The sequence below is a fragment of the Megalops cyprinoides genome, chromosome 2 (assembly GCF_013368585.1).
Source record: "Megalops cyprinoides isolate fMegCyp1 chromosome 2, fMegCyp1.pri, whole genome shotgun sequence".
In the NCBI taxonomy this organism is placed as follows: Eukaryota; Metazoa; Chordata; class Actinopteri; order Elopiformes; family Megalopidae; genus Megalops; species Megalops cyprinoides.
Window position 1 is genome coordinate 47,837,802 of NC_050584.1, and position 17,364 is coordinate 47,855,165.

The 17,364-nt window shown below is 41.6% G+C and overlaps 2 protein-coding genes across 3 annotated transcripts in view; one reads left to right on the forward strand and one right to left on the reverse strand.

Annotated features, from left to right (window-relative positions):
- Positions 1-8,687, reverse strand: part of fnbp1l (formin binding protein 1-like) — a 52,238-nt gene extending 43,551 nt beyond the window's left edge. For both annotated transcript variants that reach the window (XM_036521977.1, XM_036521976.1), the window contains exon 1: positions 8,473-8,687. In XM_036521977.1, the coding sequence (XP_036377870.1) occupies positions 8,473-8,496 (24 nt within the window). In that variant the 5' untranslated portion in view covers positions 8,497-8,687. The remainder of the gene's footprint in view (positions 1-8,472) is intronic.
- A 1,991-nt stretch (positions 8,688-10,678) lies between these two features.
- Positions 10,679-17,316, forward strand: si:ch211-198n5.11 (methylcrotonoyl-coenzyme A carboxylase 2). Its single transcript, XM_036522089.1, has 13 exons — positions 10,679-10,749; positions 11,187-11,510; positions 12,216-12,412; positions 12,986-13,164; positions 13,251-13,331; positions 13,476-13,654; positions 14,045-14,237; positions 14,342-14,433; positions 15,498-15,654; positions 16,035-16,157; positions 16,298-16,422; positions 16,638-16,719; positions 16,981-17,316. The coding sequence occupies exons 1-13, from the start codon at positions 10,730-10,732 to the stop codon at positions 17,065-17,067; spliced, it is 1,839 nt and encodes a 612-aa protein (XP_036377982.1). The 5' UTR covers positions 10,679-10,729; the 3' UTR covers positions 17,068-17,316.
- The last annotated feature ends 48 nt before the right edge of the window (positions 17,317-17,364 follow it).

Here is a 17,364-nt window from a genome sequence, read left to right on the forward strand (position 1 = left end):
GGATTTTAAAATTCCATGACTTTTCCAGGATTTCCATGACTGCAGGAACCCTGGTTAAAGTATTAGGCAGATAACCAGTAGAGTGCAACAGCATGGGCAGATCTTTTGAAAACAGCCTCACAGACAGACCCTCTGCTTTTAGAGGGTTCACTCAGTGTTGACATTATTAGCCACTAATAAAAGTGGCCCTATTCCTTTACATATCATTCAATACACAGAGGTATAAAATTCCCATGGACAACCCCTCTGGTGTTCCCCAAGGACAAAGGTCACAGTGGCCAGTCTACAGAATGCAGTCTTGTATTTTAACAACACACACAGAAACACACACACACCAAGCTGATCAAGATGAATGACTAAGATCATCAAGCCAAAAAAATTCGTAAACGTCTCTCTCAGGTACCTTCCTCACGTCCTCCCTCTTTGAGGTAATTACACTAAAGCATCATAAATACATTTTTTAAGTTTAAAATATTCTGTTTTCAAAGTGATATATTCCATGATGTTGCCTCCTTCCAAGTCTTGGCACTAGCAGAGAAATGGCAGAAGTGAGCCAGTCTGTACTAGCACATTCTTCCTGAAAACATACAGATTCCTACCAAATGTGAGTATTGCTGGTGTGTGCAGAGAGCTGGGAGATGTATTTGAGGGGCCCGCCAAGAGGAAGAGCACAGCGGCTGGGTTTTCAGTGTGACAGCAGGAGGAGGCAGACAGAGTGCCAACAGAGTGCTCTAAAAAGTACAAAGCATGAATCATGTGTACATCCCGCTATGTGTTTCCATCAGACCCAAGCTGCCGTAAATAATTACCAGAAAACAAATTATGAAAAGAAGTGTATAATTTCACAATTAAAGTGTTGGTGAGAGTGATCATATTAAACACAGCATTTTACACAATTGGTCATGCATTTGTTGCAAGTTCCACACTGCACAGTGCATAAACATGGCTAGTCGTTATGTGACCATTTCAGTAGGCAAGATTGTGTGCCGACAACATGCTGCTTTGACTTCGTCATCAGAGGCTAACAAGAAAAAATACAGCACTTCCTCCTTCCCACAATCCACCACTGGTCACACAGCTTTGCTCCATATCTGCTACGGGACTCGACTGGTCTGGATCTACAGAGAGTGATCACAAAGCAGACCCCTTGCTTTCCTCCTTCTCACTAGAGCAATGTGACAACATAACAGGACAGGAAGACAGCTGAACAGGCATGTTATCACCTGGAAAGGAGCTAGAAACACACAAAACCAACTTGACCCAGTCAGATGCAGATCTGAGAGGGAGGATGCAAAACTGTCCTCATGCGGTTGGCTATGCTGAACTGAAAATAGTTTGGAGACAACAGAAATCGGCCCTTTCATTATGAGCTGTAGACCTTGACGCTCTGTAGACAGGCTAGCACAACTCAAAACTATACATCCTTGTTTCATCCGTTTCGTTTCTACTTCAGGAACCAGACGTAATGTATCTCTATAATTTGAACAAAAATACCCTGAAAAATCCTTCCCAAATTAAAACCATGTGCTTCCTAGCACAGGTTTTTCCGCTTTCTACTGCTGTCAGTGGACACCCTCCCTGGCAATCTGACAGCTAACCCAGACTGGCAGAGTGTGATTATCAGTAATCTTGCCCTCACCTGACACAGCCCTAGGCTGCCAAGATTAGCATTAATCAGACTTGGGAGAGGCCAGACAATGGACTTCCAGTATCCAGCGCTGACAGCTAAGGGAAAGAAAACCACAGGTGCACCCATCACCTACACATGACTTTTTTTACCTTCATGATCAAAGTCTGAGTAATGTCCTGCCTTTCTAACAAAATAATGGTACTTCACTGAGTATTTTATATCCCACATATATAAATACATAAAACCACATGGAGAAAGATGGGATCACTGTATTCAACGCGATTAAACACAAGTCTCAATGACGCTAAGGGAACGCTACAGGCCGATACAGACTGGGGTCTCTTTGAGCACAACTCCTTCAACATACACCCGGCTCTCGCTACTCACCCAAAGCCACCATTGTCTTTAGACCACACACTGTAGTATCTGGCTGCCAAACTGTGTGCTAGAGTAACATCAGAAGGGGCAAGGGATCAGGTGGTCGACAACATGGCTGCTGCCCGGCTTTTTTTCCCAACTCCTGAGGATTAGCATCAATTGAAAGGCCTTAAATGAAGGCCTGCTTCTGCTACAGTGGCATTCCCCTTAAAACACCCGGAGATCATTAGTTATCCATTAACATATTTCCTCCCAGTGGGAAGATCTGCTTGCTGTTGAAATCACCCCCATCCTAAGACTGAAAGATTTCCCTCACACCCACTTTACTACAAGTTTCAAGTGAGTCATGAGTACTGCCTGTCAATTACAATGAGAGGTGGTTCAAAGTTCTGGGGAAAAAAAACAAGCAAAAAAAACAAAAAACAAAGGCGTGGTCTTGAATGTTTTGCTTCACTGTTCTGCTTCCTCCTTCATAGCTGAATATGAGAGAGAGCCGACTCAAAACAAAAAAGTGACTGTGGGATTCAAACTGAGCAGCACAACGCAGCAAAACCTCAGACGGCTACCATCCTCACACGCACGGGATTCACGCTGTTACATAAAAAGATCTGCTGATACAACAACTAAAAAAGGCTGGTGGGAGGGATTCATTCTCCGAAATCATGATCAAAACAGATGTATCTGGTGCTGGTTACATAGCAGTGAGAAAAAAAAAAAAACTGTGCACACACTTTGACCAGGCTCCAGGATTGTCCTTTACCACCATGAGGGACCCGATCTGACCGCACCCCGCAGTGCACAGAAGGGCGATGCTGCCGCATGCTGTGCCTCTGAAAGAGGCCATCTGACAACAGGTAAAACGGGTCTTGTCAGATCAGCTTATAAGGCAACGTACACAAAAATCAAGAGCCAACACATTCAACTTCTCACTGCGTCTCCGATATTAAGAGGCCCAGTTGCCAAATAACAAATCACATAACTCACCACAAAAACGCAAGATTGCCCAACCAAATCTCAGCTTTAATGTGACTCAGCTGAGCGTAAAAATAGACTCAGTGGGAAAACAAACAAAATGCATACAATTCACTATCTCCGCAAAAAGGCACGCATCATACGCGAATAAAAGAAACACGGCCAGGAGATCACAATAACAAGCCTCTCCTTTCTAGTTCAAATGATTCCCTCTTTGTTCGGTATTCACAATCCACTTCCCCTTTCTTGTTGATTGTTTTACGTTCCCTTTGTTCTGAGTAATTTGCATGACTTCAGCCATGCTTCCCCTCGCCGATCCTGCAGCCCCCATGGGGATGGAGCCAGCGGCCTACTTCCACAAGCACGTCCACCTTCAGCCAAGAGGCTGCCTGGCTGCACGTTCACTTCACCGAGCACATCTCTCAGCACCACCCGATTGCACAACTTGCTCTAATCAAGGCCAACTGCAACCCCTCCACAACCCCACCATCACCACACACACACACACACACACACACACACACACACGCATAGCCAGACAGCCAGACTCAAACACACACACACACACACACACACACACACACGCGCATGCATAGCCAGACTCAAACACACACATATATATTCATACACATACACACACAGACACACCCACATATTCATACCCACACATGCACACACACACAACACACATACACAAACAATCATCCCCATACATATCATAATCAAGCTATAAAGACAGCTTGAATATGCAGAATTTATGGAAAAAATTTATTTATGCCAGAATTTATGAGTGTTAAGCATGCAGAATTTATAGAAAACAACAGTCAAAGAAAAATTGATCAATCAAAAAAATCAAAAATCACCCCTACAGTCCACGTCATTGACAAAATACAGAAGAGATTTATCGCTTGTTTGCATTGCAAAGGGGTTTACAGGCTACATTGTTAAATTCCATTTTGCTGATCACATTTTGTTTGTGTCCTCATTTGAACTTCAGAGAATCAACTTCATTTCAGTAGTTAAGACTGTTCTCAGATCCTAGCATCACAAGGGACATTTTTTTTTCCTGACAGTATCTTTGCTGCATATGAGGAAGTCCTTTTTCAATACAGATGTGACTTCCATTTGAACAATAAACTGGTGTACTTGCACAATCTCTGCGGGCAACCTCAAAAAGCACGGTATGAGGGGGTCACACGAGGTACCCCAGCTGAGACACCAGCTCGATTCACAGTCCCATCCAACGAGCTGGCAGGCCAGGAGAAGCCAGACACAGGTATGAATGTAAGGATGTGTTCACATCAGGATTAAGGTATCCAGGCCATGAATGGAAGCTCTCAGAGATCTTCTCTGGCACCATGCCTGACAGACTGTGACCTCCCCTTTACCCAATCCCCAGTAAAATGCCTCCAAACAGCCCCCGAACCTGTGGCGCATTGATTATGAACAGACAAAGCAAACAACATGGCAGATACTGTGCTAACTGTTATCGTTGCAGGTAAAAAAAATCAACTCAGAAATATGAAGTTTCTGGAGATGCATGAAGACATAAATATAATTAAACCGTGTTAGCAAGTTAGTGAGGTTACAATAGTGACCATTTGGTAACACTACAAGGTCTTTCACCAAGTTCAACCATGTTTTCAATAAAACGCAAGGTACCTACTGCAAATGAACAAAACGCTATTACTGAGAAACATACAAACTTTTTAACATCAGTTATTGCGTATCATCTTAGGCTCCCTTCATCCATTTTAAAAAGAAAATAGATGTGATGTCCCAACTCAAGTGATAATCAGTGACAATTTTAAAGACAGAATTATTGAAATTAAAACAGCACAAGTTCACCAGAGCTGCCCCAGATATGTTCCACAGGAATTAAGTAACTAATATAGAATCTAATGAATGTATTCTGAATTCCTTTAAAGCACAAAGAGGCTTGCCTGTGTCACACTCCCTGTGTGTCACAGGCCTTTGTGACACATTCTGTCAGACAACCTTGTTTTACTTTAAAATGGAGAGTTCAGTGTATACTAATACATACTAATTAAGCACCTGTGTATTACATAACCCTGGCAAAGCTGTTCAGCATGTGCAAAGTGAAACTGCACATTGGCTTTAGAGTATGGCTGATGTGATGTGTCAGGTACTCAAAAACAAAGGTAATTGTTCAGAAAACATGCAGAAATATTACATGTTCAGTGTCAGGTTTCAGGAGCCATGACAGACTGCCAACTACCAGTGACCATTCAAGACTGCAGTGTGACGACAAACTCCATGTTTTCTGCAAGCTGCATCCCACAGAACCATAGCAAGATGCAGCAAGAGCACCGTGGAAGCAAGACAAAATGGAAAAAGACAATCATACCAAGCCCAAAAACCAGGCTATACAGAAGCAGATGATGTGATGATCTAACTGAGCTGAATGCATGAGGGTTGATCCATCCAATGATGCTTAGCATGACAAACAATCCGAACATGGCTTATTAGGAAGGTTTTGTGACTCTGTGTGTGCTGGAGTTAAATTCAGTACTTTATAGCCACCTCATAGGGAAGCACCAGTGACCACTGGACAACACCATAGAGTTTATAAATACCTGTGAAGTTCTGAGATGGTGATACACAATACTGCAACTACTGATTCTGCAATAGCCTACTCATGCTGTAAGTAAAGTTCACCTGCTACATGTTCGCTTGCGATTTTAAAAAACAGTACCGTTTGTAGGAAACTTTAAACACAGTTGGTACTTTGGTGCAAAGCTTATTACAGGCAAATACAGATTACTACAGTGAGCAGAAAATAAACTCAGCATCCTTAATATGAACTGTGACAAAATATGTTACAGCTATTATGTAAAATAACCAACACTAAATATAAAATATATTAATAAACTGCTTCTGCCTATGGAGTGTCACTGCCAGCCATCACGGGTTTCTTTAACAAAATGTAAGAAAAAGCAAGTGAAATTTATTGTGGCCTCGAGACTTCAGGGACCAAAAAATACAAATTTTGCATATGTGCAGTGTTAAATGTGTATTGAGACAACCTAAATGTATAACTTTCAGAAGGATGAGGCTGCATGTTATTAAAGAGAGGGGTTTTAGGCCTGCATGCTGAGAACTGGACAGATAATCCCTGAGATCTGGGTAGATGATGAGCGGCAATAATCCCACCATCCAACATGTCACAGAGCCTGCTACTGATAATGCCACTCATCTATCCCACTAATGCAGTCACTCTGCACCAAAATATGTCAAGACCCACTGCAACAGCATGCATACTGCCGCTGCTGCCACTCTTTAAGATGACATATAAATCATTCATTTAAACCTCTCTATAAAAATATAATGTATTTACCTTGAAAGAAGGTCTAATGTTAAAAAAATCTATTCTTCCTCTTCTAGTTTTGCACCATAGACAAGCAACGACACACAGATAGAGTCCTCTGCATCTTTTAGCTATAATGCAAGTAGAGGGTGTTTCCAGTCCCTCAGATGTAGTGTGAGTACACTATATGCCAGTTTCTTGCCACGGATTTTTCATGTACCTTTAGGGACGGCTGTGATTCAACATATTTACATGTGTCATTCATTAAGCTTTTCAAAAAACGTTTCTAGGTTTCAAAACAAACTTATTTTAAAGGTGTGCCTTCTTGTTAAGATCATTTTGATGAACGTGTAGGTACATACAACACTTCATTTGAATGACAGTTATGTCCCCTTCCCAAACAACACATCTTCCTACAGTACATCTATACATTTTTCTGCAAGTACAAGAGGCAAAACATTTTCTGGAACCTTCTTTAGTTTACAAGCATCCATTATGCATTTCAAATCCTACATTCATCACTCGTGATCAAGCAATAATTGAGCCCTGCTTGAATCACAAGACTGGACAAGATTTGCCAGAAAAGATTCTTCACTGAGCTAACAAATGAAATAACTGAGCTGAATGTCAATTCACCACATTCCTGGAAATTAGATCAGACAGACGTCACTATCAAGTAGTTCAATTTCCAAAGAATTATTGCCGTAATATTATATACAACTGCCCGTTGTGGGCAGTAAGGGGTCGGTGTGTACTTCAATGGTTAATTATAATAGCATGATGTCATAAGAAAACAATGCTAAATGCTACATTAAAGTGTTGAATCTATTTCAGTGAAATGTCTTTAAAACAACACGATCGATCCCCGAACATAGACCGCAGTAAGTCTGTTCTAAACAGAAGCCAAACGGGTTGTTACAAAATAACGGGTACAAACGGACCGATCAACAGTACATTACCTCGATCTACCCATCATAACGTCATGTAACGTGAATCGCTGTCTTGCTACAACTCTATCGAGGGAAAATCTCGCCCCTCTGAGGTAACGAATCATATACGATCATTTACAGAACCTGTATGCTGATCGGTTAAGATTAGAAATAAATCCGATTCAAATGCAGTGCGTTATAAGCAGGTGTAAAACGGGGACCTTTTGGAGGCTGAGAAGCAAGACACTCGAATTCTGGGCAACACCCCTTTTAACTGAAATACCGAGTGTTCATTGTCTATGGTTTTGACGAAATCGTGACATTTTAAAAGCAAGACAATAGTCAAGTGTCTATGACTCCTGATTGTGTCATCATAGTGCTCTATTACTGGTTCCTGAACTATGTACAAGACAAGACTAGCTGGTAAAATAGCTACCTATTAGCATACTAAATTCCCACAAATACTGTTAAAGGCAAGCCAAAGACACAATACTGGTAGGATTTGACGATGGAAGGCACATAATAACACTCGAAAGAGTCGCTTCGTGTAGCCAATACAATGGCATTTAAAAACGTTATTTTACAGTTTAAAGGAAATGTTTGCTTTGCTCAATTCCTAATTGCATTGTTTGATTACACTTGCGCAATCGACTCACCTAACTGAGACGGCTAAGGGAGCGAAGAAGCAACAACAAAAACGAAATAGCCTACCTAGCCAGCTACGGCGTCGGAAATAATTCAAACCACAACAACCGATGCAGTGTCTCGAATAACCCAGTGTCTAAACACGTGCAAACCAGTGCAATTATTTAGGAAAAATATAGCACATTAGCGAATTAGCCTGCTAACTGAAGAAAACACAAAGCTAACGTTAGGCTCCTGCCGCCACCCCCTTCTATCCGAAACTGGGTGTGAATGGCCCTTCGGGCGGCATATGATTTTAGAAAATTAGCTTGGAAAGACGCAGCTATGTCCATCATTGCCAAAATCCAAAATCCATTTTATTTAATGCCAAGACCCGTGAATGTTTACAGCTTACGAAAACCATTTCATCGAGTCGCCTATTGTTTATCGTCTCTAAGGTAAAGGTGGTTGCATTGTCACCATTCCATTAGCTAGCTAACACAGCGCTGAAACACCTTTACCAAATTAATTCATGCCATTGCGCTTTTAATGCCTCAGTGAGAAGACAGACACCTGGAGAAAAAAAAGACAAAGACTCCTCTCGCACTTACCCAAAGCTCCGTTCCCCAACTCATTGCTAATTGCACCTCTTGTGACAAAACTCCCCGATTGTCAGCGTATCCTCCGATCTCGACTCTATCAGGCTGCGTTTCCCACCGCCGTCTGCCGTCGTGTCCTTTTCTTGGCGCTGTTGATTCCACTCCAGTTCAGCGGAGCCGTCTGTCTCATTCAGCGCTCGCAGAGGAAGTTGGGATCTTGGAGGACACAGAGAAACGGGAGGTTCAGGTTCTTCCACGAAATCGGTGATCGCAGCCAGTATTCAACCAGGATATGACCACTCCTCCACAACAAAAACACAAAGGCTAACTAAATCATAGTGTAATAAACCGTATCCTCTAATGGAATACCACTTTCAGCTCCGTGAAACAACAATATTTAATTTCCATCTCAAGTAATTAAACCATTTTTTGTTGTAAATCTGGGGCGAATTGAAGTTTAGTTTGGACACCAAGATTAAACTGTACAGTAAAGATTTCGGGTTTTTTTTCACAATATAACGGTTTCTGTTTCTACGAAAATACTGGAAACGAATGAAACTGATTGATGAAACAATAAGGTTACTGGAAAGTCCAAGTGCACGTGGGGTAATGTTCTCTGAAACACACAATGAATGTTAAAAATCATATGAATATGGATTTGATATTTATACATAAACAGTTTGTTTCAACCAAAACCAAGTAAAGACAGTAGAATACGATGCTGCATTTATCACATTATGGTAGAAAGCATAAGACAGGCCTACCAGGGCAGTTTGAAATGTCTATGCCTAAAATACTATACAGAAATGTAGTTTAGTGACGGCGGAAGTCTATGGTGAGGGGTTCAGTTAGGATTATCTCTTTCGCGGACATATGCCTCACTGAAACTATGGACCTAAAATTCAGTATCTATCTCAAGGTAAATAATTGATCCAAATCACAGTTGGTGAGGTAAAATGTGAAGGAAGCACAAAATGTGGCGTGGTGTTCTCAGTAATTATTTCGATGTTTGACCTGATACACCATTAAACTATCCACTGTCCAAAATAATAGATCGAAAATTGACTAAGGGAAAGGGTTTCCCTGAAACATCTGTACCAATGAATTCGCTGATTCATCCATATACCATATACATACAACATATACAACGTATAGGCTAAGCTACAGCATATAATATTTAACCCGTGATAGATTAATTAGTATCACAATAATTGCTTAGATGTGGTTCAACAGGATGCAAAACGATTATACTAACTCCAAGTCTTATTTTCCTCATGGTGCATTCCGCAATTGTGATTGTAGTCCATGACTCAAGGCGAATGTAAAAACATGAAGCACATCAAATACAATCTTTATGACTCATGCTCTTGCATCAATCATTTGTATGTTTGTAATACTGTGAGTAAGCAAACACACAAGCTTCATCAATCGTATTACAGAATAGTTTTAACACATAATGGCAGCTTCCATCCGCTCTGAATCATGGCATGCCCTCTTTCTATGGTAACTTTGATGGGAGGTATTATTTCAGGTGAACCCCCATGGAACTGCTTTTTCTGAGCAGGGAATGGTACAGACATGACTCTCAGAGGTGACACAGAAGTTACTGGTCGATATAAGATTTGACTTCATTAGATGCCATCATTTATTATTAAAATAGCCACGAAAAACGTATGTGGGACATTTCCAGGGGACATTAACATTACTGAATAAATAACTACATTCAATTAACCATGTATGTATAGCGTTTAATGGGCTAATGGCGCCCTCTAGTGGTAATTATGCGCTAACACCTAGGGGTGTTGGTATACGGCATTGAAACTCGGACAAAGTATTTATGACTCAGGGCGCCTCTGGCGCGCTTCTCGAAAATCCACATTAGGACGGTCTGATCAATGCCACCAGATTATGAAGTTATTATTAATCATTATCTCCCAGTCTATTATGTCTCATTAAAGTGACAATAGCTGAACGTATTTTATGTGTTAGACTTTTATCTGCTGAGAATTTTTTTTGAAATATATAAAACGACTAAATTAATGACAGACTATTTGACAGTAAATATATGCTTATTGCTTATCAATATATACGTTTTTCTATGGATACTGCACCTCCTATCCGCTTCAGAAATGTTTTCCGTTTAAGCTCCATATCTTTAGCGTATCGATGGAGAGTTCCTTGTTTCCCTCCGATCTGTGTTTCTTGTGACGCTCAAGTCTGTAGTTGTGAGGACTTCTTTGTAACAACCGAAAGAGCTACCCAGTACGTTATGTACAGATGTGTGGCAAGGTAAGCATTTCAGTTAAGAATACCTATATATTGTTCTGTTATTGTTTTTATACTTTACTGCAGAAACTAGTTGCATTATGGCGTCTGTCTTTTTGCCTTGAAGTCAGGGATAACAAAAAGATGACCTTTGTAATTGGTCGTTAGTAAGCGGGTTGAGCTCCCAGTCAGTGTAGCCAGCCACAAGATGTCAATGTTTCGGAGTTTGTATTGGTTGTTTTGTAAAAGTAGTAAAATAAATTGCTTACTAGTCGTCGTAGTATAACTAATGTGAGAGCGACGGAGCGAATCATTGTCAACCGTGCTTTAAGACAGCATGCTGAGTTTAGCTACATTGCACATTATTATCCCCCATAGAACACAACGCGCAGTTGTTTACCATTTGGCGCTGCTATATGGAGCGCATGCATTAATTTTGTTTTGTTTGACGCTGCTGGCAGGAGCTTGAGAACCACACCAGGGTTATGTTCGGCATACCCCTTTCCTCAACCACAACCAGGGAGCAGTGACTTCAAGTGCACCACGAAACACAGGTGTATGGAGCGCTGCGCACACACATGGATATCAACAGTAAGCCAATTGCGACCTTTGGCACAGATAATGCAAGGACGGACCCATCAGCAGCCACCAACATGTTTCATGAGCACTGGTGTGCGGAGAAGGCGGTTGCCAAGCGCATTTCCAGTTTTAGACGGAACACTTCTGCCAATTCACAGGCATGTGTTTGAGGCAAATCTACGGAACAGTATAGCTTGTCACCAGAGGTAAGTGTAAATGTTTGCACTTGTGGGTAATCACAAAATACAATCTGAACACGCACTAAGCAGGACATGTAACCGCCGTCCTTCTTGCCTGAACACAAAATTTACATCACATCATAAGGTCACTGGTGGCATTTTGCACAACACAGCACAACCTTCCCAGCATGTACACAGGAGTAGTCAGGACCAGTGCAAAGCTTGCACATCTTTACAAGTGACTGACAGTCTGTTAAAAACACACCTCATTCCTGAATACAAATCAGACCACATGCATTTACATTTATGGTTTTACTACCATTTAAGCAAATATTAAAAATTTCCTTCACTTTCACTTCACATGAAACATTATCTGTGTACTCCCTCAGCCACAAGGGGATCTACACAACGGTCCTGACTGCAAAAAAAAAAAAAAAAAAAAAATCTTGGGTAACTATTTTTCAATGATAGAGGTGGAGGATAAGTCACTGTTTTCTGGTTGTCAGTTTTTTTGTGGAGTAAGTTAACATACCTGGGTCTAACCTTCTATTTTTGGAAGTTTTAACTAAAATCAGAATCAGTCAGTGTATGTGTTGTGACTCTATTGTTGATCTATGTAATTATACAAATAGGTGACAATAGTGGCAGTAATATTCCTTATGTTAGACTTTTTGTCATTGTCATTGTGGCTTGCCCGGTATTGTAGATTGTAATGCCAGTGGCTCATTGCAGGTATGTTGAATGCACAGAGAAGGTGCGAAAGGGTGGGGGCGACAGTGCGATCGCAAGGCACACGCAGAGAAACAAGAAGCTTCTGGTACGGGAGAGACTGCGGCTGCTGCTGGATCAGGAGGAGTACCTGGAGCTCTCTCCCTTCGCTGGCCTGGGCCTGCCTTACGGGGACATCCCCTCAGCTGGCTGTGTGACAGGTGATTTCACGCCATCTCTGCACATGGTCTGAAACTGCTGTGCAGACAGAAAAGCATTACGCCGCTGTCTGTGTGCATCTTTGGCTTTAGGCAGTGAGGTGTACCTTCTTGTTCTGGTGTCTGGACTGAAGTGCGGTCAAGTTAGTCATTCATTGAGCACATGTAGGAGAGGATATTGTCTGTTTAAAGTATGCTACCACAATATACAAGTGAGGAGTGAAAATCGATATTACTTGTGTGATTATCATTACTACTACCAACCCTACTGTTGGTATTAGTTCTACTGTTAATACTGCTCTTAGTGAACACCTAATGAATATTACCGTTATTATTTTTCATAGTTTTCTTACAGTTTTTCTTCATGTATGTGTATGTGTTGATTACTTGACATCTCTGGCAGTTTTAGTAATGATTTTAGCATGGATTCCACTAATGCTGGCCAGATACCCTAATATCAGTGTTATCAGGAGATTCCATGATATGAGCCAAGTAAAGGGTGTCTCAACAATATTAAAGCAATGCTAAAATCTTGACTGTTTCATCTCTACCCCCCTTCTTCCCTTAATTCTACAGGCCTTGGTAAAATCAACGGTTTATGGTGTGTGTTCATTGCCAATGATGCCACTGTGAAGGGTGGCACTGCGTATCCCATCACTGTTAAGAAGCAGCTTAGAGCCCAGGAAGTGGCCATCCAGAACCGTCTTCCCTGTGTGTACTTGGTGGATAGTGGGGGTGCGTTCCTGCCCCTTCAGGTAACAGAGTCAGAAGTCTACAAAATTCTGCAGTTAGAAATTCTCCACCTGGATGATAATTTCTCATCTGTTCATTCCATCAACAGTCAGAAATCTTCCCAGATAAGAACCAAGGAGGCCGCACTTTCTACAATGAAGCCATTATGTCTGCAATGAAGATTCCACAGGTGTGATAAAAAAAAACATATAATTCAGTCCGGTCCTCCATGATTGTCCCTTTGCATTTATTTTTGAGAGCAAATATAAAAATCTAGTTGTGTAACTGTTATTCAGTGCAGGGCTTTGATGGCAGATCACTTTGTGTCCTGTAGGTGGCAGTGGTGTGTGGCTCATGCACAGCTGGCGGCGCCTACATCCCCACCATGGCCGAGGAGGCTGTAATGGTGCACAGAATAGGGACCATCTTCCTGGGCGGGCCCCCACTGGTAAAGGCAGCCACAGGGGAAGAAGTCTCTCCAGAGGACCTGGGCGGAGCTAGGCTACACGCAGAGTGAGTGAAGGAAGGGTCAGGTACTCATGAGAGAACTTCAAAAGGGTTCTACAGGGACAAATAGGAAATCATAGTCCAAAATGCAAGCAGCGATATTGATGAGGTGAATGACTTCTACACATGAATGGAAAGCACTGCTTCTAAACTGGGTCTGGTGATATAAATACAGTTTAAACTTTTTATATTATACATATACATACAGTGAATATTGTGAGTCTGCATATTGCAAATGTTTGTTGACCAGCAAAGAGGTATGAAATCTAGCACAAGCGCAAGATACTCTTGCAAGATTGAGAAAGCTACAGACCAGATGTATACACAGTGATCTTCTGCACTGGTGTGGCCTCTGATGAGACATGGCCTTTGACCTTAACTGCTGTGTTATTTTAGGGTGAGCGGCTGTGTAGACCATTTTGCTGCTTTGGAGACGGAGGCCTTTGACTATACCCGAAACATCATCTCCACCCTCAATTTTGAGCTGCCTGAAGAGGAGACCCTCTCAGTGGAGGTCCCACTGCACGATGTGGAGGAGCTGAAGGGCCTAGCTCCACGGGACTACAGCCACAGCCTGGATGTCCGACTGGTGAGGGCAGCGCTGAAGCACGCACTCTCTATAACAGTCGCTCTGGTGCTGAAGCACCAGGCCTGGCTGACAATGGTAACAAATTCATTTTCTGTTACTTGTAGATATTGAGTCGTCTGACAGATGGCAGCAAGTTTCAGGAGTTCAAAGCTCGCTATGGAACCACACTTGTGACGGGTTTTGCAAAAATTGAGGGGTAAGTACTCTAGGTTGTTTCACATTTCCCACATTGTGTTGTGTTGCCATCAGTTGATAAAGGTGTGTGTAAATGAATATATAACATACCAGGGAGTATTACAATGTATTACACTTTTTCAATTGAGCATTACACAATATTACACATTTTCCGCTAACTCTTTGTGGCATTTTTTTCCCTGTTGAGGAGAGGAGGGAACATGAAGAGGATTGTTTTCTTATCTAGACTTTTCTCCCTAAGCCACATATTTTTGCAAACTTAAACAGTCATGTGACTCGCAAATCCATCTCTTGCTTCACACATGTTAATGCATGTTTTTGCCATGTCATTGACCCCTTTGTCAACATTTTTGAAGCTCATTGATTGCCTGGCCATGTTAAAACACAGTCCAAAGCAAGAGTCTAGGAGATTACATGGTTAACCCAATTAATTTGGCTAATCAGATTATCTTGCTGAAGTCGTCTGACCAGTCCTGTCTTGTATTACTTCACGATGAAGTAAGAGCCAGCTTAAGATGAGTAGTCTTTCTGAATGAGAACTGGGGTCCAGCAATATTGGGTTTAAAATCCTCAGTGGTTCAGTGCTTTTGAAACTGTATAGAAAAGTAAACAAAAACACACTTCTTTTTTCATATACTGCATATAATGTTACCCAAAAATAAAACAAAAACAAAGAAACAAGAAAAACTTGTGTAAAAAAAAAATCTTTTGTGTACCCTTTTTTTTTTCTCTGTTCTCCGCCCACAAAGAGCTTGTCTGAAACCAACTGGTTGCCATGGCAGTGGAATGTTCTGGATGTGGAGATGTTATTGTGCTCCAGGTCAGGTGGTGAGATAAGGAGAATTGGAGGTTTTGAGACAGCACCAATTGTGGGAAAGCCTCCCTTCAATTTTTTTCATGCTCTTTCATTCTCTGTCTGGTGTACTAGAGAACAACAGTAGTACAATTGGTGTAATACTCCAAAAGCAGGAGAAACAGACTGTTTTGTAGTTTTGAGTGTGTTTGGTGCTCTAAAATATAGAGCAATACAGCGTTAACACAAAATGGCCTCTTTTGTTTTTATAGCCATCAGGTCGGCATTGTTGCAAACAACGGGGAGCTGCTGTATGAAGCTGCTTTGAAAGGCTGCCACTTTGTTCAGCTGTGTGACCAGCGAGATATCCCCCTAATATTCCTGCAGAACACTTCCCCGAGCCCAGCGCTGACACTGTCTTCACCCCAGGTAAAGCTGCACTGATGCTCCTGATCATGCACCAAATGCTGCTGTTTCTACAGAGTATTACAGAGTGCCAGTAGTAATGTACAACACTATCAGTATTCCTGAACTCTTCCACTGTGCTGCTCATGTTTCTGTAGAGCATTGCAGAGTACCAGTGGTAATATGTAATGCAGAAATTCCTGTAGAACACCAGCATGCCTATACAGCGCTAGAGCCTCTATCTGTGCCAGTATATGCTTTTTATAAGCATGTTCAGTTGTTAAGCACCATTCTCAATACCTGAACATGGTTACTGTCCATGTTACAAGATGTTCAAAACTTGCAACCAGTTATTAAACCCGAATCAGGAGCAGGATATATTTGAACTTGCCTTTCTCCACCAGGCAGACTCACATACCAACAGACTGAAGGCCCAGGGATCCATGATGTCTGCTGTGGCGTGTGCCTCCACGCCCAAGATTACTGTGGTCTTTGGAGGTTGCCATGGTGCTGACAGTTACGCTATGGTATGCAGATATTAGGTGTATGCGATATTTACAGTATAAATACACGTGCTGAGTGTGAATGACTTGCCACCATGTTGTTATCTCGGCTGCCCCTGCTGAAGGAGAGCATAGGCATCTTTAAATTGTCTCTTATTTTTTAGTGTGGAAGGGCATTTGACCCCAACTTTTTGTTCCTGTGGCCAAATGCCAGAGTGTCTTTGCTGGCCCCAGGACACTCAGGAGCCCTGGCAGGAGAGGATGTGGAGGTCACAACCATCGACGAGAAGTGAGCGCCAGGAATAATTTACTGATTTGAAAGTTGTTAACTTGGTTTACATGGTAATTAATTGGGTTTTTATTATTTTGAACCTCTTGACCCACACAAAAAGAGTACATTTTCAAATGTTTCTTGAAGGCAGATGCTGAGCAGTCATTCTGTGCTAGTCATGCTAACATAGGAGGCTGTTGAAGGTTTAGCAATGGAGTGTCATTTGTCTTTAGACTGGAAGAGGAGAGCTCAGCATTCTTCTCCTCTGGAAGGCTATGGGATGATGGAGTGATTCTTCCTCAGGACACAAGGAAGGTAATCAAATGGAGAAGCTATACAGTGTCAGCTGATCAGCAACGGCTGGGAAGGTTCCAGATGGAAATACAAACCAGCATAAATTCTCAGATTACTGTGTAGCCTAGGCTGCCTAGGCATTACTTATCTCATCTATGTCTTGTTTGTTAAAAAAAGTTTGAAGAATTGTTTCCTGTGTGTTTTCACTCTAAGAAACAAGTGACTTGTAAGGTGTAACATATTATTTTAAGACCTCACTCCATCCTCTGTCTTTCTCACCAGGTATTGGGACACTGTTTGAAGATCATTAAGCAACAAGAATACCAGCTTTCCACGGAAAAGCGAAGGTCCCCAGTGCTCAGAATCTAATGCTGCCTTAGATATGCTAATTCTAACAAAGGCAAGGCAATTGAGGAGACTTGTCAAACTTCATCATCAGTGCTGCACTTTCCATTTTAACCATGTTTGAACTTGAATTTGTATTGTTGCAAAAAACATTAACAATGACTCAATTTTGTATCACAAAAGAAGAGTTTTGCATATATTATGATGTGACTTGAATGTCATATCTTTTTTTTGTCTGTTGATTTTGACCACACTGACTCAGGGTCCTTCAGACGTCGGGAATAAATACAAGTTTTTAAAACATTAAATCATTTTATGGTT

Coding starts and splice junctions, on each gene's coding strand:
- si:ch211-198n5.11 (XM_036522089.1), top strand. CDS start 10,730: ATGTACAGATGTGTGGCAAG. Junction 16,158..16,297: donor GTGCTGACAGTTACGCTATG/GTATGCAGATAT, acceptor CTTATTTTTTAG/TGTGGAAGGGCATTTGACCC. Junction 16,720..16,980: donor TTCCTCAGGACACAAGGAAG/GTAATCAAATGG, acceptor CTTTCTCACCAG/GTATTGGGACACTGTTTGAA.